At 43.6% G+C, this 19,778-nt stretch overlaps 9 protein-coding genes across 9 annotated transcripts; 6 read left to right on the top strand and 3 right to left on the bottom strand.

Annotated features, from left to right (window-relative positions):
• Positions 1-158: 158 nt before the first annotated feature.
• Positions 159-610, bottom strand: JH06_5084 (hypothetical protein; the record flags this gene model as incomplete). The annotated part of the gene is made up of 3 exons (XM_014672419.1): positions 159-249; positions 279-525; positions 556-610. The coding sequence occupies 3 exons, from the start codon at positions 608-610 to the stop codon at positions 159-161; spliced, it is 393 nt and encodes a 130-aa protein (XP_014527905.1).
• Positions 611-681: 71 nt separating this feature from the next.
• On the top strand, positions 682-2,315 carry JH06_5083 (hypothetical protein; the record flags this gene model as incomplete). The annotated part of the gene is made up of 9 exons (XM_014672418.1): positions 682-817; positions 849-910; positions 942-1,095; positions 1,127-1,222; positions 1,254-1,521; positions 1,612-1,675; positions 1,706-1,764; positions 1,792-1,863; positions 1,895-2,315. The coding sequence occupies 9 exons, from the start codon at positions 682-684 to the stop codon at positions 2,313-2,315; spliced, it is 1,332 nt and encodes a 443-aa protein (XP_014527904.1).
• Positions 2,316-2,346: 31 nt separating this feature from the next.
• Positions 2,347-2,804, bottom strand: JH06_5082 (hypothetical protein; the record flags this gene model as incomplete). Its single annotated transcript, XM_014672417.1, has 4 exons — positions 2,347-2,454; positions 2,485-2,598; positions 2,628-2,669; positions 2,718-2,804. The coding sequence occupies 4 exons, from the start codon at positions 2,802-2,804 to the stop codon at positions 2,347-2,349; spliced, it is 351 nt and encodes a 116-aa protein (XP_014527903.1).
• Positions 2,805-3,927: 1,123 nt separating this feature from the next.
• JH06_2027 (60S ribosomal protein L1) lies at positions 3,928-4,250 on the top strand (the record flags this gene model as incomplete). The annotated part of the gene is made up of 2 exons (XM_014672406.1): positions 3,928-4,064; positions 4,172-4,250. 2 exons carry the CDS (start codon positions 3,928-3,930, stop codon positions 4,248-4,250), a joined length of 216 nt encoding a protein of 71 aa, XP_014527892.1.
• JH06_2028 (polyketide synthase) lies at positions 4,251-11,981 on the top strand (the record flags this gene model as incomplete). Its single annotated transcript, XM_014672407.1, has 5 exons — positions 4,251-4,430; positions 4,464-4,664; positions 4,695-4,947; positions 4,978-9,329; positions 9,360-11,981. 5 exons carry the CDS (start codon positions 4,251-4,253, stop codon positions 11,979-11,981), a joined length of 7,608 nt encoding a protein of 2,535 aa, XP_014527893.1.
• JH06_2029 (peptidase C1A family protein) lies at positions 11,964-13,774 on the bottom strand (the record flags this gene model as incomplete). The annotated part of the gene is made up of 3 exons (XM_014672408.1): positions 11,964-13,566; positions 13,598-13,718; positions 13,750-13,774. 3 exons carry the CDS (start codon positions 13,772-13,774, stop codon positions 11,964-11,966), a joined length of 1,749 nt encoding a protein of 582 aa, XP_014527894.1.
• A 250-nt stretch (positions 13,775-14,024) lies between these two features.
• JH06_2030 (peptidase C13 family protein) lies at positions 14,025-15,293 on the top strand (the record flags this gene model as incomplete). Its single annotated transcript, XM_014672409.1, has 1 exon — positions 14,025-15,293. One exon carries the CDS (start codon positions 14,025-14,027, stop codon positions 15,291-15,293), a length of 1,269 nt encoding a protein of 422 aa, XP_014527895.1.
• Positions 15,294-15,522: 229 nt separating this feature from the next.
• Positions 15,523-16,176, top strand: JH06_2031 (hypothetical protein; the record flags this gene model as incomplete). Its single annotated transcript, XM_014672410.1, has 2 exons — positions 15,523-15,694; positions 15,725-16,176. 2 exons carry the CDS (start codon positions 15,523-15,525, stop codon positions 16,174-16,176), a joined length of 624 nt encoding a protein of 207 aa, XP_014527896.1.
• An 825-nt stretch (positions 16,177-17,001) lies between these two features.
• JH06_2032 (hypothetical protein) lies at positions 17,002-19,455 on the top strand (the record flags this gene model as incomplete). The annotated part of the gene is made up of 3 exons (XM_014672411.1): positions 17,002-19,211; positions 19,242-19,321; positions 19,352-19,455. The coding sequence occupies 3 exons, from the start codon at positions 17,002-17,004 to the stop codon at positions 19,453-19,455; spliced, it is 2,394 nt and encodes a 797-aa protein (XP_014527897.1).
• Between the last annotated feature and the right edge of the window lie 323 nt (positions 19,456-19,778).

Genomic DNA, 19,778 nt, shown 5'->3' on the forward strand with positions numbered 1-19,778 from the left:
ATTGCGAGTATTGGACGCCGACTCCGCAGTCTGAATGTGGTTGACAAGAAAGAGAAAGTGGAGTTCAGAAAGCATGGAGGTGAAGTGTAAGAATTGATTGTTGGAGTGATGGATAGTCTGTATGTGCTGTAATAGTACGTGGTTTAGTGATTCCTTTGTTAAGAAACACGATACTTACGACAGTAGTTCACGATGACGATCTCCTCATCAAACAGATCCGAAACATAGGTTTGACAAGCTAAGTGCATGCTACAGTATATCACAGTCCATTTCCTTACCCTTTTCCAGACTTCCCTTTTCGGAGGAGCAATCCCTTTTCTTTTGTGGATTGGAGATATTGGTCATGAAGAGCATCGGATAGTTTCACAGCGCAAGCCCCGCAAACGCAGTTACCACCACAAACACTACGAACAGGAACACCAGCACATTTCATGGCATCAAGAAGGGTCTGGTTTTCAGCAACATTAATCTTAGTATCCATTGTCTTGCCCGAAACATCGGTAAACTTCACAGTGTACGATGCAGCTAACAGTTAATAGGATCTATATCAGCAACCTGAAAAACAGCGTTTTGGGATTCTAGCGACGGTTTGGAAGATGAATCGCTGCATAAGATGGATAAGGAGAAACGAAACGGCATTTCGGTTGGTTACGAAGAAGGCTCAATCATTTCTTTAGATCGATGCACAATGGAAACAAGGTGGTATTTGGATTGAGTTTAGGCGGTTTTGTTTTTTATTCTGTGTATTATATGGTGAAGCGTCATTGGAAATGGTTTTCCTTCCGCCCCCAACTGAAAGACGACAAGAGAGTGAATCGTAGAGATTCTTTCATGAAAGTGATGTGTAGACGAAGAGAAGCCAAAACGTCATGTATGCTTCTCAAATGATGCTCCGATTGTATATACGCCTGTACATTTAATAGGAAGAATTGATTAACTAGATATATGAAGAACCTGAGGAAGAATCCTTTGTATCTGAATCAGTCGAAGAAGACAAGGATCTCCTTCTTGATCATCAGCGTCTTGAGCGAGAAAAGAATTCTTCTTCAAGCAAGAGTCTTCCTTCCCTAAATCTCAATCGAAACCGTTCTTTTAGTGTATGATTCTATGTTTGTGAGATTCAAAGCGTTTCTTATTCGTTTAGTTCGATTTTTGAAGATTACAAATATGTTCTCAGTGAATAGAGATAGTAATGATAATGAGGTTTCTCCTGTAGATTTCAGTAGAAACAAAGAAATGGTGTGATTGCGTAGAAAAGAACGTATCTTCTTTGAATCCGTTTACAGGAAAAGAAATAAAAGCTGCTGAGAAGGGCTTATTCGTATCTACTGGAAGTGGCCTGTTTTCGAGAGATACAACTGAACCACCAGCTTCTATCTTCTCTAGGAAAGTAGAGACTGTTGGCAATTTGATGCAAGAAAGAAAAACTGTAGATTGGAGCAAAGCAAAGATAAATATCTCAAAAGAAACGATGGAAGTTGTTGAAATGGAGTGTAAAATGAATCCAGAGTATAGCGAGAAGTATTCGAAATTAGATTGAAGAATGATACTGTACCATAGATGGGATTGTTGAATACCATGAACAATATTTGGATATTTGTTTCTTCTTAGAATCATGTCTGAAGTCAGTTCAAAGAAACGAAACCACCAATCGAAAACAGAACGAATCTTGGATGTATTTCAATGAATTGGAATGATCATGTAGCAATACCACAAGTATCGTGATCTAAGTGAGAAGAAACGCAAGCTGATGGAAGAAACGTTGTATTTGAGTAGAAAGATAATATATAGGAACAAAAAGAAGGAGGATGTGGAGGATTCGAAGCCCGAAGTGATTGAAACCAGTACCAAAGAAGTAAAAGAGTTAGATAGTATATATATAATGATTATATAGAAAAAAGAAACCGCATCGAGAAAAGAAGAAGAAGACGCAGGAATCTGAAACGACTAAAGAAGAGGAGTCGACTATAAAAGAGGAAGAAATCAAACCGGAAGATGGTATCCCTCCTGCTGTTGAGTACTTGCGTCAGTGGCATTCAGATCCATCTAATTGGAAATTCAAGAAGAATCGTCAAACATGGCTGTTAAAACATGTATTCAACCCAAAGGTTCTCGGAAAGGACGATTTCAAACTGTTTCTTGCGTATGTGAATGGAATGCAAGGAAGGAGTAGAGAAGATTTATTGGAAAGAGCGAAAAAGATGGATACCGAGATTGTGGTTACTGATAAGAAAGATGAAAAGAGTACAATTGAACGGATTCAAAAGAATCGTGCTCATACACTAATTGAACGATATGGTTTGAGTGTTTGTTAGAAAACATGCCTCCACACATCATAAAGCCACATTAAAAATCATAACATCTTCCCTTAATCTCCCAGTCACCATAGCGAGTAGGCTCAGCTCCAATAAAGCATCCTCTGGGAGGATTCCATTCACCGGTTTTCGGATCAATCTAGAAATTACTAGGATCATAGAGCCAAACCATAGGAACATAATCCTCTTCTTCTAACTCGAAAGGATAATCATCACCCTTCAACTTCAATTCGGGTTTCCCCTGCTTCTCTAAGTTCTTCTTCTCCATCAGATCATCGAATTCCTATGTAAAACCAACCCAAAACTCGTTACCTTGGACTTTGGGCAATTCGCTTCATCGGGTTCATCCAAGTCCTATAAATAACAAAACAACAAAACACCAACCTTTTCAAAGGGACTTACCGAGAATAGTCTTCGACATGCAATGACAGAAGGAAGATTGGAAGCAACGACCGATCGGATAATGCAATTCGATACACGAGCTAACATGATCAAAGATGGAAGAATAATAACAATACGAAAGATGGAAGAAATCTGCTCTTTTTTTGGAATATGGCTTCGATCTTACGTATCTATTAAACAACTAGATCAATGTTTTCATCGATATGCAAAGTGTGATGCTCCATTCTTGTATGGAGAGAGTAAAAAGAAGGCTATGAAGGTAACGAATGTATACGCTACTGTCATTTATATACCTCCTAGTAGAGCTGCTGGAGCGATTCTTGATGCTGTATGCAGACGACAACCTATGGACTGGTTCAGTCACCTGTTGTGGGTATTGGAGGTGATCCTTTCAACGGTACTAACTTCATTAATTGTCTAAAGTGTTTCACGAACGATCCTCAGACAGAAGATTGTGGATACTCCTGTTATGATTGGAGAGGCTATATTCAATTTGATGATGGTTGCGGGAATGGTCTAAGTTTATGAACAATGCTTTGTTTATTCATAATTCCTTTCTTACCATTTGTTTAACGATATCTGACAACACATGTGTCACTTTGAGAACGAAATGAGATATTCTCAGAGAATAACACTAACTGGTTAGTTTGAAATGAATAAGACTAAAGGATAGGGGTATTATTTAGAATCCTACTAAGAATAATGGTTATGATATCTTACCCCCTAGGGATTTTGTAAAGGCTTCTTGAAAACCCAATTATTCGCACCATTAGTATCTAAGTAAGTTTGCTTCTGATTCATCTACACTTGTTTGGGGAATTGAACTATTGGAAAGGGAATTGCTGGAGATGGGAGTGTTTTTGTGTTGAAACCTTTGATTTGGTTTCTAATTTTACTGTAGACAATGCCTCACGCTAACGGATATCGTGCACGTACTCGCCACATGTTCAAGAGAGACTTCCGTGATCATGGAGTTATCCCTCTCTCTACTTACATGCGTTGTTACAAGTATGGAGACTATGTCGATATTAAGGCCAATGGCTCCATCCATAAGGGTATGCCTTTCAAGGGTTACCACGGACGCACTGGAGTGGTATTTGATGTGACTAAGACTGCTGTGGGTGTGGAGGTGAACAAGCAGGTGAGAAATCGCATCATCAAGAAGAGAATCCATGTGAAGGTTGAGCATGTGAGACCTTCAAAGTGCAGAATGGAGCATCTGAACCGCGTAAAGAAGAACGAGGCCATCAAGCGTGAGAACAAGGGAGAGAAGGTGTGTCTGAAGAGAATCCCCGCTCAACCTCGTGCTTGCCACACTGTGGTTCCTACCAAGCCCATCAAGACTGTGTACGTTCTCCCTTACGAGATTCTGGCCTAAGGAGAGATTGATGTTGAACGTGGTGCATAGGTTGTTTTTTTCATTACAGAAGAATGTAATTTATTTTCATTGAAAGGTTGACCCCTCTTCGTTGGGTTGTCAAATTGACAAGTGAATTGACAGTGTTTCTCACAATTAATCTATCCTTCGGATAAATGACTAACGATTATGAACCTATCGCCATTGTCGGTATGGGAGTAAGAGTTCCAGAGGCCGATGATGTTGATGACTTCTGGAGAATCATGGAGGAGAAGCGGGACATGACACGAGAAATTCCGAAAGAACGTTTTAACTCAGAGTTTTGGTGTAGTAAGGAGAAGATGAAAGGAAGTTCTGTAGGAATAATGGAGGGAATTCATTAACTGTAGATCTCCTTTCGTGGTGGATTTATAGATAATATTAGAGACTTTGATGCACCGTTTTTCAATCTCAGTGCGAATGAAGCACGAGAACTAGATCCTCAGATTCGTTTACTCTTGGAAACAGCTTGGTTCGCTATGGAAGATGCAAGTATAGTTCTTTCAGATGCAACGACGAATGGTGGTGTGTTCATTGGCCACATGACTCATGTTGGATTTGGATTTCGGTTTTATACTTAGGACTACATGGAAGTATTGAGTGGAAGTCGTTACAACATCAATTCTCACTGTATGCAGGGGAATGCCGAGACAATGGCATCCAATCGACTCAGCTACTTCTTTAATTTGGAGGGTCCTTCTGTTACTTACAACACTGCATGCTCTTCGTCTCTAGTGGCCATTCACTCAGCTGTGCGTGCAATTCAGAATGGTGAATGCAAGTGGGCAATCGCTGGAGGTGCGAATGCTTTGTTGGATCCTCGCTACTTTGTTGGTAAATGTGAATTGGATGTCTAAGAAGTAGGTTTTTCAGATTGGGGTACTATGTCTCCTGATGGTCATTCATTTTCCTTCGATTCCCGTGCAAATGGATATGTGCGTTGTGAAGGAGCTGGAATCGTTGTCTTGAAATCATTGAGTGATGCAGAGAAGGCTGGAGATCGAATCTACGCTGTAATTCGTGGAAGTGGTGTGAACCATGATGGTAACAAGCCTGCAATCACCAACCCTCGCCAAGCCACACAGCAACGACTAATCGAGAGAGTATGCAAGGAAGCTCAGATCGACCCTTCCACGATTGTGTATTCGGAGGCTCATGGAACAGGAACTACGGCTGGTGATAAGACTGAGGCTGCAGCTTTAAGTGGAGCGTTATGTCAGGAGAAGCGAGATAAGCCTTTGTTGGTAGGCTCATTAAAGTCGAATTTTGGGCACATGGAAGGGGCAGCAGGTGTTGCTTCTCTTATCAAAGGAGCTCTGTGTGTGTGGCATGGTGTGATTCCTGCTACAATCAAGGTGAAGGAGCCATCTCCTTCAATTCAGTGGGAGAAGTGGAAACTAGCGTTGCCTCTGGAAACCCAAAAGTTCCCTACATCATCGACTCCTCGTCGTGTCACTGTCAGCTCGTTCGGTATCGGAGGAACTAATGCTTGTTTCATTCTGGAGGAGCCACCAAAGCAAACAATCAAGCAGATAGAGTCAGGAAATGTATCTTCACAATACGTTCTTACGTGGACAGCAAAGACAGAATCGGCACTGAAGACGATGGCTGGACAGCTTCTAACACTCTGGAAAAGTGAGAGCGATCCAATGGAACGACATTCAATCTGCTGGACACTTAGTCATTGTCGTACTCTGTTGCCAGAACGAGCTGCTATTACTGGAACTGCAGAACAAGTGGAGAAGGCTTTAGAGCAAGTGGTTCAAGGTGATATGACAACAAGTGTGATTCGAGGAACTGCACTGGAGACTGGTCAACGACCTATTGCTCTGGTGTTCTGTGGACAGGGAGCACAGTGGAAAGGCATGGGTTCTGAGTGTCAGAACCTAATGCCAGTGTACTGGAAGTCCTTACAACGATGTGCTGAAGTAGTGAAAAAGTTAGGGGGATGGGATTTGATAGCCAGCATCAACAGTGACGAAGTGAATGGAACCCGAGTATCACAGCCAGCTACAACTGCTGTTCAGATTGCTCTTGTTGATCAGCTATGTGCATGGGGCATGAAGTTTGCAGCGACAGTCGGTCATTCCTCAGGAGAGATTGGAGCAGCTTATGCAGCAGGAGCAGTGACTCTGGAAGAAGCTATGGAACTGGCTTTCTATCGAGGAAGCACAATTGATAAGTACTCACCTAAGAATGGTGGAATGGCTGCTGTAGGCTTAACAGAGGCAGAGATAACTCCAATACTTGAGAAGTATCCTGATTTGGTGATTGCATGTTACAATTCTCCTTCAGCTCTGACAATAAGTGGAGATAAGAATCAAATCGATCAACTGTGTGAAGAGCTCCAAGCTCAGGGTTTATTCTGTCGTCGTCTGGTGGTTACACACGCCTTCCATTCGCCATTCATGGCTCCTGCTATGCCTGCGTATAAGGAAGCCATTAAGAAGATTCATGGTCGATCGCTTTGTTGCCGTGTATTCTCCTCATTACGCGGATGTGAACTCACTGATCCATCACAGCTTGATGCCCAGTATTTCGTTGAGAATCTAACTTCTCCCGTGAGATTCCCTGATGCTGTAAGTGCTCTATCAGAAGCATTTCCAAATGCTACGTATGTGGAAATTGGTCCTCATCCGTCTCTCCAGCGTCCACTTCTCCAATGTCTGCAAGGACAGGAAGGCATTCGAGGTCGTGTTGCTGGAACTCTTGACAGGCGGATGAGTACTGAAGAAGCAATTCGAAGAAGTGTAGCCAGTCTGTTTACAGCAGGTGCTTTCACAATCCCTGCTTCATTCTATTCATCATTCCATTGTCATAGCAAGCTTCCTCATTACCCATTCGAACGGAAGACTTTATGGTTGGAGAGTGAGAATTCATATCGATTCCGATACGCTCAGATTGATCATCCTATTCTTGGAGTACGTCAAATTGCTCCAATCCCTACATGGGAATGTGATTTGTCATGTGAACGAGAACAGTGGTTGAAAGACCATGTGATTTCAGGATCATGTTTGGCTCCTGGAGCATTGTATCTGGATACAGCCATTGCTGCTGCTTGTGCATGTTGGGACTCTCAACAGTGTACGTTAACTGACTGTATGTTCCTACAGGCTCTCATTCTTCCTGAGAAAGGATATGTGACCATTCGAACTACACTGGATCCAGAGACAGGGGAGTTACTGTTGTATCATCGTGATGCTCCTGAAGATGTTACTAAAGCTTTCAGTGAGGATGAGACGCGACGTTGGGTTCTTCATTTCCGTTGTTATGCGAAGCCTGAACCTGAAGTCTGGTTGGAGACCCAAGCTAGCAAGGTACTGAGAGAAGTTGAGACAGACGCACGTTGTGAAGTGCCGGTTGAGCCATTGTACTATAGTCTACAGAAGAAGGGATTAGAGTTTGGACCTCAGTTCCATTCATTGGAGAAGATTCATGTTGGTCAAGACATGGCTCTATGTGATGTGAAGGATACTGTGTTGGGAGTTCATTCAGATTCCCGTGGGAAGTACCATGTACATCCAGCTCTATTGGATGCGATCTTCCAATCGTTGATTGGTCTTCTAGGAGATGAAGTACGAGGAAGTATCCCTCGATCAATTCAAACACTCACATACAATGGTTCTGCAGCGTTGACAGAGCAACCAGTTAGAATTTGTACCAAACGAGTCCATATCCCTGGCTTACCTTTGGCAGGAGATGTGTGGATGCTTCGTGGAGATCAAGCATGTATAAGCTGTCGTGGTGTGCAAGTTGTGGAATTACAAGGAGGTGGCGAAACAGCAATGTTGAGTGAAATACGTTGGGCAGAAGTGACTGAGACACCAAACCAAATACGAAAGAAGGTTGCTATCTGTGAATGTGAATGTGAAATGACTGAGATCGTTAGTTCTGTTGGATCCATGGTCCCACTGAATATGCTTGGTTCAACGCATGCCGATGTCCTTCTGTTGCCAGTTGATCTGAAGCAAGACTCACTAATCACTTCTTATTCTCATACACTCTATCCATGGATCAAGAACTGGATGACTTCCAGCAAACTCCCTCTTCTGATTGTAACTCGTGGTGCCTTGCTAACTAGTTCGGTTCCTACCAACTCATCACTTCTTGGATTTGCACGTAGTGTTCATGCAGAAGCTCCTGAGAAACCTCTGATGTTTGTTGATCTTGACGCTTCATCTTCTCCTGAGCAACAGACAATGGATTTAAAGGAGATTCTACAATGGCCTCTGGAGAGCTATCGTGAGGTGTCTCGTTGTGGTTCGTGTTGGTATGAACCTCAAGTGCAACCTCTGGAAGTGAAGGATCCATTGTATGCAGAGCCAGAAGTGGATCGTTGGTCACTACAACAGCGTCAAGAAGGTAGTTTGGATAGTTACAAACGATGTGAGATTGATGAACGAGTGTTGGGAGATGATGACGTGAGAATGAAAGTCTATTACGCTGGTCTAAATTACAAGGATGTGATGATTGCAATTGGACTATTGAAGGGAGATGCCTTTGCAGGAGGTCGATCTGGATTGCATATTGGATTAGAAGCCAGTGGAGTTGTTGAAGCTGTTGGTAAGAATGTTACACATGTGAAGGTTGGTGACCAAGTATTTGGCTTGTTGGATCGTGGATTGGCTACACATTCTGTTACAGAAGGATGTTACGTATACCGAAAGCCTTCAACAGTCACATTAGAACAAGCAGCCTGTCTATTTGTTCCATATACCACAGCTTATGCCACAGTAGTAGATGTTGGGAAGATCACTTCTGGTCAAACAGTACTCATTCATGGTGCTGCTGGAGGTGTGGGATCTGCTGCTGTTCAACTGGCTCATAACGTTGGTTGTACTGTGATTGCAACTGTGAGTAATAAGAAGAAGGAGGAATATGTACGCCGATTGGGAGCCCAGTACGTGTTCAATTCTCGTTCATGTTCCTTTGCATCCGATGTGATGGAAGCCACAGGAGGTCGTGGATGTGACCTGATTCTGAATTGCTTGTCTGGTCGTTCAATGCAAGCTTCTATTCGTCTCTTAGCTCCATTTGGCCGATTTATTGAAATTGGAAAGACGGATGCCATGGCGAGACATCGTATTGGGGTTCATGAATTACTGGAGAATGGTACGTACGTGTTCTTCGATACAGATCGATACTTCCAGAAGCAGGATACAACAGTCCGTTGGGTTCGAGAGATGACAGCCTTAGTGGAAAAGGGGGTACTTCAGGTACGAATTAGGAGAATGAGTAATCTATAGGCACCACCTACAGAGGTATTCCCTCTAAAGAGCATGGGTCAAGCTATTCGTCGTCTGTCTGCTGGAAAACACATTGGTAAGGTACTACTTCAGTTCTGTGATCAGAATGGAACATTGCTGCCTTCCTGTAAGCAAATTCCGTTCATTCCTTCTTCGTATTGTCGTGCTGATGCTTCCTATCTCCTGGTTGGAGGAACTGGAGGCCTGGGAGTCACAGTTGCTTCATGGCTGGCTGATCATGGAGCACGTCACATTCTGTTAGTGAGTCGTTCAGGTAAGGTTCATGCTACGGATCAACTCATGCTTAATCGAGTGATTCGCCAAGGAGTTGAGGTGACTGTGAAAAGTGTTGATGCAACAGACAAGGAACGACTTACGGAATGTCTGGATGAGTATCAATCAACTCATCCTTCTATTCGAGGTGTTATGCACACAGCAATGGTCCTTCGAGATGGACTCATTCATTCACTGAATGAGAATGATATTGAAACCTCACTTGCTGTGAAGGTGACAGCAGGATGGAATCTTCATGAATACTTCCTGAATAGATCACCTCTGGATCTGTTCATCGTATTCTCCTCTGTATCAGCTCTTATTGGAAACCTAGGACAATCAAACTATGCTGCTGGAAATACCTACCTGGAAGGGTTGATGGCACATCGACGCTCTCAGGGACTCGTTGGAACCTCATTGGTACTGGGAGGTGTGTATGATGCTGGTGCTGTTGCTCGAAACACAACAATTCTCAATAAGACATTACGTGATCAGATGGTTTCAAAGACAGATGTGTTACAAGCTCTCGAAGTTGTTGTGCAACGACAGGCATGGTTACAGGAGACAGATCCTCTTCATGGTGAAACAACTGAATCCCCACGGGAAATCATTGTTTTCCCATTTGACCGAAGTTCGTTAGCTGATGTACCAGTCTTGCGTACACTTCGCTGGTCGTTAGCATCTTCAGCAGCCAAGGCAGAAGCTCTCCTTCAGCAGGTGGCTCAACTGCCTCCATCAGAACGATCTGAAGCTGTGTTGCGTGGAGTGAAAGAAGACATAGCAACAATTCTTGGACTGGAAGCGAGCTCATTGAGAAGCGATCAGCCACTATCCTCGTTGGGAATCGATTCAATTCTTGCTGTTGAATTGAAGAACAAGCTAGATATTCAGTGGCAAATGACTCTCCCAGTGTTCGAGCTCACATCAGGCAAGACAGTTGGAGATTTGGCTGAAACAGTGTGTGCTCACATCGAGAAGGTAGCTGGTTCGATTCAGACACCAGCAACAGAGAAAGTAACAAGTGAATGCAAACTATGGCGAGTGGAAGATTTGACAAAGCGGTCTCACTCTGGAGTGAGTTATGAAGACGCAGCCTTTGCTGCGTACGGAAAGCTGAAGAATCAGCTCTCTATCTCAATTGATTTTGCTGAACGATTTGATTGGACACAGACACGTGAATCAGTTGAGATGGGCTTGTATCTCTCACAGTTACCCTGGAATCCGTATTTCTTCACTCAAGAGAAACTAACAGCCACTGTGTCGAACATCGAAGGATACACGAACTGTGTGAACTATACTGCTTATGACTATCTTGGATTGTGTACTGCTGATGAAGTCAAGCAGGCTGCAAAGAAGGCTATTGAAGAATATGGAACTTCTGTTAGTGCTTCAAGATTAGCGGGAGGGCAGATACCTCTTCACAATCAACTAGAGCAAGAGATTGCTTCATTCCTGGGTGTTGAATCAGCAATTGTGATGCTTGGAGGACACACATGTAACCTGAATACACTGAAGTGTCTGATGAATCGTAAGGACCTCGTCGTGTATGATGAATTGGCTCATAATTCTATCATGGAAGGAGCGGCATATTGTGGAGCTGCACGTATGGCATTCCGTCATAATGATTGGTGTGATTTGGAACGAATTCTTAGTCGTTATCGTCATGAGTATGAGAAGGTGATGATATGTGTTGAAGGAGTGTATTCGATGGATGGCGATATTCCTGATCTCCAGCAATTCGTTCGCATAAAACAGAGATTCAACTGTATTCTCTTTGTTGATGAAGCTCACAGCATTGGAGTGTTAGGAGCGACAGGACGTGGTCTGAGTGAACATTGTGGGATTGACCCAACATTGGTTGATTTGTGGATGGGTTCACTTGGTAAAGCCTTTGCTTCTGCTGGAGGATACATTGCCGGAAGTAAGGAAGCTATCCAGATTCTGCGTTATCGTGCTCCTGGATTCGTGTACTCAATTGGTATGCCTCCTTCTGCTGCCGCTGCAGCTTTGGAAGCATTCAAGCTAGCGAAAACTGAACTGTGGCGTATCAAACAGTTGCGTGAGCGTACTGAGCTCTTCAAGGCATTGTGTGAGAAAGCTGGAGTTGACATTCTGAACAGTCGACATAGTGCTTCAGCTGTGATTCCAGTGATGTGTGGATCTACAGAACGATGTATTGAAATAATGAAGCGTCTACGTGAGAATCGTGTTTTGGTGAGTGCTGGTATGTATCCAGCAGTAGCTGCAGGTCAAGCAAGATTGCGATTCTTTGTGAATGCTAACCATACTGAAGACGAGATTCGGATGACGGTAGCATCGATTGTTAAGTGTCTAAAGGAGACAGCATAAACTAGACATCTGTGTTCTTCTGTTTGATAGATAACAAACACATGAGAAATCAATGATTGGGACTCCCCAATTACAAGAGCCTGTGATACCTAGATCATTCTTACCAACTACAATTCGGAACCAACCATTCTCTCCCCAATATGTTCCCCAACTGTTACGAACAATCCAGTACTTCTGGCCATTCTCCTCACCCCATCCAGCAACTTCAATAATGTGACCACCAATATACTTGTGCGTCAGATCTTCAAAGATGCCTCCTGTATAATCCAAGAGTTCCTGTGTGACCTCTACACGACATGATACAGGGCCACGAGCAAAAATCTCCTTCTTCATGTTCATTTCTCCAGAAACACTTCCATAGTCACCAATCTTGTATCGTTTGTAGTCCTTCACAGCATGACAGGTTTCACCAGGAGGACAATCCATACACTGATTCATATCAGTACACTCCTTATCGATAGCTTCGTACACCTGACAGGTCTGATCAGGAATACCACTTGTGTGAGCGTATCTGTACACACCTGAGTCCCAACCACCATGGCAACCTCCACTGTTACCACAGTTGATCACTTCCTGAACAGATAACTCAATAGAAGGCCACTTGCCCTTTCTCATGAGATTCATACGATCCATGATAGCAGAAGTGGATCCCTGAGCCCAACAAGAACCACAATACACAGGAATGTGCTGATTCTTCTCCCAAGAAGCATAGTTCACACCATCAATGTTACGAATATCGTAAGAAGCAGGAACGTCTTCATCCTTCAAATACTCCTGAGGAAGAGGGGATGTGATCACAGAGGTAGGGTTTGGATCAGGAAGAGCACATGGCTCAGGGAAATACCGAGCTCGATTCATGGCAGAACGCATCTCCCGATTCACAATCTTCTCATCAGGAATACGAGGCACAGCCCACTGACAGTCACTCTCAATTCCAAGATTGTCTTCACCTCGAATCACACGGAACCAACCCTGTTCACCCCAGAAGGTACCCCAACTGTTACGAGCAATCCAGTACTTCGTTCCATCCTCCTCTTCACCCCATCCAGCAACAGAAATGGAATGATCAAGTGTCTTGAGACCAGTCGTATCACGGTATACACCACCCTTATACTCTAAGAGGTCATCAGGAATAGCAATTGTGCAAGTAATGGGACCTCGAGCATAGATCTCAGCCATCATGTTCTTCTCTCCTTGGACACTTCCATATTCATCCACATAGTACTTAGTGTAGTTCTGCACAGCATGACAAGGATAATCATGGCCACAATCACGACAAATGTTGATATCGGTACACTCTTCATTCTTGGCTACATAACGCTGGCATCCCTCTTCAGGAAGACCATTGTCATGCATGTACTTGAAAGCAGTAAGAGGATGACCTCCCTGACAACCATCAGAAAAAGCATCACAGTTAAGAATGACTTGAGGAGCCAGATCACGCTCAGGCCATGCTCCCTTTGTCATCAGACGGATACGATCCGAAACAGAGGAGGCAGAAGCAAATGCCCAACAGGAACCACAATACTGGGGAATATGCTGGTTCTTGGTGACAGTAACGTAACTCTTTCCGTTCAAGTTACGACTACAACTAATCAAAGCTAGATAGCACTTACGGATCATAACTCTTCGGGAGCTCGGAAGCCTTCAGATATTGGGAAGGAACAGGGGTTTTTACCAGATCAGGTACGCGAGCCTTTGGATTGTAGCATCCAGCAGAAACCAAAGCCAGGATGACTGGAGATCAGGAACAAGGATCATAACTTACCCAAGGACAAAATAACAGTTCTCATAACTTACACAAAGAAATATGTGAAAAGAACGGAAATTCGGTAAGTTTTTGTATTTTCCGTCCCGAAACACAATTCTACGGAATGTGAATTGTAACATTGTGAAATAGTGAAATCGTTTTTTAGAGCTATGTTGTGTCAATGGATGCCCATCCCCACAGATTTGAACGAAATACGAAAACGTAGAAATCGTAGAAACTGATGCATGCGTCATCTAATCTTAAGGAAAATGAGCATATTAATCTTGTAAACGATGAAGAACTTCCTTTTCTTGATTGCTCTTTTGAGTGTGGCCACTGCTGACAAGTGGGCTCTGTTCGTCTCTGGTAACAATGGTTGGTACAACTATTGCATTACCTCCACTATTTGCAGAGGATATGATATCCTCCACCGTGCTGGAGTGGCTGAGGATCATATTGTGTATCTGGGTTTCAATGATGTCTTCGATAGTCCTAACAATCCTTTCCCTGGTCAGATTTTCACTGATCAGAGCGAGGGACCTGGTGTTGACTATGCTGCTGAGTGCCGTCCTCATATTGATTACCCTGATAAGATGGTGTCTGCTGAGCTGTTCATGTCTGTCCTCTCTGGAGATAAGGAGACTACCACCAAGCTGACTGGAATTGAGAATCCTAAGGTGATTGAGTCCACTGCTGAGGATACTGTCTTTGTGTACTATATGGATCATGGTGCTATTGGTTTCTGCGAGGTCGGAAAGTCGGATCTGAAGGAGCAGGTTTTGATGGATACTGTGGATAAGATGTTTGAGAATCATCAGTACAAGCAGCTGGTATTCTACTTCGAGGCTTGCCACTCTGGTTCAATGTTCCGTAAGTTGGATGCTAACAAGAACGTGTATGCTATGACTGGCTCTGATACCGAGCACTCTGCTTGGATGTGCAACTGTCCTCCTAATGATGTTGTCAATGGAAAGTCTATGGGAACTTGTCTGAGCGCCTGGTATGATAACTTCTGGATGCAGGAGGTGATGGATAACGGTTCAGATATTACTCTTGCTGATATGTTCACTCATGTGCATGAGGAGACTGCCAAGCAGACTGATCAGAATGTATCTCAGTTCGGAGATATTGAAGGTATGGGACCTGAGAAGCTGAAGGAGTTCATTGGTGACTACAAGCCTGAGTTTGGTGCTGCTAAGAAGCCTAGTGGTTTCGTGAAGTACGAGGATGCTCCTCTTCATCTTGCTAAGTGGGCTGCTATTCGTGCTGAGGGCAACTCCAACGATGCTCTGAATGAGCTGAAGGAGGCTGTGAAGACTGAGGCTGTGAAGGAAGTGTCTGTGATGAGACTGGCTCGTGCTTACTTCAAGGATGATCGTGCTGCTGATATGTCCATGAAGGCTCGTCCTGCTAAGTATGATCAGGACTGTGTCAGCGACCTTACCCTCACTCTGATGGCTAAGTGCGGTTACACTCTTCCTCTTAAGGAGAGCCATGTGAATGCTCTTGAGAACATCTGTGTTGACGGAAAGGTAGATATTGATTTCGATCTTGTCTGTTAAGCAATTTGTTTGTTGTTACAAATTGTGTTTTTAGACGAATGATGTTTAATGAGTGCGAAAATGAGAGATGTATACATTTGTAATTATGAGAAGAATCACTTAGAGTAAAGGAATAAAGACACATTCTCACCATGAGGCGTTTCATGGGCGTTACATCGAAAAATTGCATGTCAATGGAATGTAAAGTGGTACTTATTCATTTCTTGTGGTGAGTTGGAAAACAAGTTGTATGGACAGAGCAGCCTTAGAATATTCTGAGAATGTTGTTGCAGAGGTTAAGACTGTGAAGTGTTCAATGTGCCGAAAAGTAAAAACAAGTGACCATTTTATCAATCCGAACTCGGATACACTTTTTCATGTTTGTGATTACTGCAGATATTTGCGTAAGACGAAGTATAAAAGTGAGTTAAGATTGTCGTTCTGATTGATAGAAAGACGAGTACGTGTGGAATTGGAGAGACCGTCGGGTACTATATCCCGTACTCGTGAGAACAGTACCGGAAAAGGAACAAAAAGTTCTCAGGTTCCTGGGGTAACTCAGGAATCCACAGATGTAGTGACCCAAAAGCCTTTATTATCAGGGCTTGTTCCAAGTCGCAAGTGGATTGAAGTTTCTTCAGATTCTGATTCCTCTTCGAGGAAACGTTTTGCAAGTTGTCCCGATTCTCGCTATGCCGTGAATCATCCATATTATCGCTATCAGAGTCTTCTTACTACACTTTGCAACCCTCCTCAGGTTGTCTTTAATTGCTCAAAGAATCAAGTGGATGTTATTCATTCTTCCATTCCTCCAGCGCCTCAAGCGTTAATCTTCTGCTGTAGCAACACACTTTATGGAAACCGTTTTGGTTTGTATGATAAGGTGTGGGTGAAAGAATACTAAGAGATATGCTATTCTATTTTGCGTTCTTGCTGTAGTTGTGGAGACTGTTTGTTGGACAATTGAATTGTTCAGCTATAGTTGGAAGGATCTCATGATCTCAGTTGTGGAAACAGTATCTCAGTATTGTTCATGTCGTCAGTATTCTGCGCCTATTGTTTCAATTTGATTTTAGAGAATGAAAAATGTGTTATATTGGAATATGACGAGAAACGGAGGGTCTCATTTCATGACTCTTGGTTTTGAGTTTTTCCACCGTTTCATCCCTAGTTATCATGAATTTTGTAGGAAATGTACACTTATTCGGAAAGCCTGTATTGCCTTGCGCAGTGGTCAATATTCTGTGGCGACTCTTTAATTATTTGATGAATAGGAGTTAATTGAACGTGATAAATGTACTACCTACTCCCCTTTGTCAATTCCGGATCAAGCAGAAGATAACTGTGTTTGTCCGATATGTATGGATCGACGAGCAGATTCGTTGCTTTTTCCATGTCGACATCGAATGTGTAGTGATTGTATCTTGGATTGGCGGCGAAAGTCGTTGAGCAAACGTATTCCAGGTGCGGAATTACTGGTCCATTTTTAGTGTAGGTACTACTTGTTGTATCTGCCGAAGGTTAATTGAACGGGTTGAAACAATTTTGCATGTTTGTTTTTTCATATCGTGATTATTTGATACAGATGATAGATGATGGGTACCAAAAGAAGAATAACTCCCAATTCCTAAATAGGACATTGCAAATTTGAAGAGGTTGACGAAGCGAAGACTGTTGTCAAACTCATGTCAAGGGAAGTGGATAGATATCACAAATCCATATCGTTTTCATGTTATCAACACGAATCGTTCTTTTATTCTATGTGATAATTGCAGTAAGTGCACTTAGTCGGTCATTTTGGTTTTCGTCACTTGTAGAGTGCTACACACCCGATTCTGTAACTTGTGTAACGAAGAGTGGAATCATTTTATCTAATACTTGTACCCAATACTTGAGTATTTGTGATAATGGCAATTGGTCAGCTCCTTTGCATGTTGCTCCAAAGACATTATGTTTAAATGGTAATCAGGTTTTGTTTTCGGTGTGCCCAGCGATTGTTTTCGATGATGATGCTACCATTGTTCCTACCGATGGTCCGAGTGTGTTGCCGACAACTGCACCAACTGTAGCTCCCACAGCTGCACCAACTGTGGCTCCTACAGCTGCTCCCACTGCAGCCCCCACAACAGCTCCTACAACAGCTCCTACAACTGCTCCAACAACTGCTCCTACTACAGCTCCCACTACTGCTCCTACAGCTGCTCCTACTACAGCGCCTACTACTGCTCCTACTACAGCACCTACTACTGCTCCCACAACCGCTCCGACTACTGCACCCACCGCAACTCCTACCACTCACACTCCTTGTGCTTATGATGGTCTTCATTGCATGGGACTAGATGAAGAAAGATGCAGTTCTCAAGTAGCCAGGTGTGTGAACGATGAAGAACAAATTACCAATCTTCCGTTCGCGCTTCGCTGTTACCACCGTGCAATCATTCCTCGTCTCGACTGTCCTGAATGTGACTTTCCTGGAGTGGTATGTGTGGACTCTTCAGGCCAATTACAAGATCAAGGTTGCTCCCAATACGTTCGCAATTGCGAGGATGGAGTGCTTTCACCAACGACTACACTAAATCCTGAATATTCTTGCAAGAACCATACTATTGTTCGCAAGGATGAATGTGCTTCTCAAACATGTGATTTCACTGGTACTCGATGTGTTGATGAGACAGGGAAGTGGTATCAAAATGACTGTACTTCATTTAATTATACCTGCATGAATGGAGTTTCTAATGGTATTCAAATGGTACCTTCTGCAATGGCTTGTCGTAATGGAACACTTGTACAAAAGAGTGAGTGTACTTGTGAACCAATCACATACGAATGTAACTGGAGTGGTGTTCGATGTACTGATTGGATGGGTGTACCTCAGACAGATGTGTGCACTACACATTACGAGGCTTGTGTTAACAATCAAATCACCAGTCCTTTGGCTGTTCCATCTGATATGGCATGTCTGAATTCACAATTGATACCTTCAGCTCAATGTGCCATCTATCCTGATGACAAGTGTTCCTTCTGTGGAATGGTCTGTTCTACAGAGGATCGTATGGTTATCAATGATGCTTGTACTGATTACTGGATTCAGTGTTACATGGGAACCGCTTCTGAGACACATCCTGTGCCTGATGGTGTTCGGTGTTATAAGGGTGTATTCGTCTCTCCAAGTCAGTGTCCTGTTCCTCCTGTATCTCCTACACCATGTGTTCGTCCTCATACAGGACCTACAGGACCCACTGGACCCACAGGTCCTCAAGGAGAACCCGGTATTACTGGTATTCGAGGTGAACGGGGACCTACCGGACCCACTGGAGCTACTGGACCTAGAGGACCCACTGGACCTCAAGGTCGACAAGGACAGACAGGACCCACTGGAGCAACTGGAGCTATGGGAGACATGGGACCACGAGGACCCACTGGACCCACAGGTGCACCAGGAGCGACAGGTCCCACAGGTCCTACAGGAGAACAAGGTATACGAGGTGTCACAGGTCCTGATGGACCTACTGGAGTACCAGGTGCTACTGGACCTACGGGAGCCCCGGGCGCAACTGGAATTACAGGTCCTACTGGTCCCACCGGACCCACAGGAGTCACAGGTGGAGTTGGAACGACAGGAGTGACGGGTGCTACAGGTGCTACAGGTGCTGCAGGAAGTACAGGAGCTACGGGAGCTACGGGACCGGAAGGACCTACTGGAGGGCCAGGAGTTACGGGACCCGAGGGACCCACGGGAGAACCCGGTGCCACAGGACCTACAGGAGAAGAGGGAGAAGTAGGACCGACTGCAAATGTGGACGCGACATTCAACACGTTGTATCCAGCCGTCACTATGTTCGGCCAAGTATCTCCACTGTATTTGGGAAAACAGGGATCTGACCAACGGTTCATGATCCTAACGGATGGAACGACAACTTTCACATGGGCAGACTATACGTAGGAAATGGAAAGAGTTTATTATTCTAGAATCACTCTGGTTGATACAACGCTCAATACACAAACTGCAATCACATCGGTGACGCCTGATGGGTTGTTTTCGATTCCAGGTAGGTAAAATGGTTCTCACTGATGTCTAGATACTGTGATTCCCCAGGGTACGCATACCGCTTTCTACTTGATCATTACAAAGGACGGAATTACTTTTAACTCCAACCTATCACCTTCTGTGGAAATGGAATAAATTATCATCTGTGTTGAGTTGTTTGTGTGAAACAGAATCCATCTGTGCAGGAGTGAAGACGGAAGATGATTCATGTATGGATCCTTTTGGTGATTATTCCAGTGCTTGCAAACGAAGCGTGAGTTCATCCAAGGAATCTGAGAACTAGAACGGATATGAACTGTAAACCAACAGGAGAATGTATTAGCTGTGCTACCAATGATCTGGTACTATAAAGGTGAGTGTGATGAAGTAGATGTTTGAGGAGTGTAACAAAACTGGCTGGATTCGTGAATATACATGTTACAGATTGTACGAAATGGTAATATAGGATCATAGGTAGA

The sequence above is a fragment of the Blastocystis sp. subtype 4 genome (genome assembly GCF_000743755.1).
Source record: "Blastocystis sp. subtype 4 strain WR1 chromosome Unknown seqid_0093, whole genome shotgun sequence".
Lineage (NCBI taxonomy): Eukaryota > Bigyra > Opalinata > Blastocystidae > Blastocystis > Blastocystis sp. subtype 4.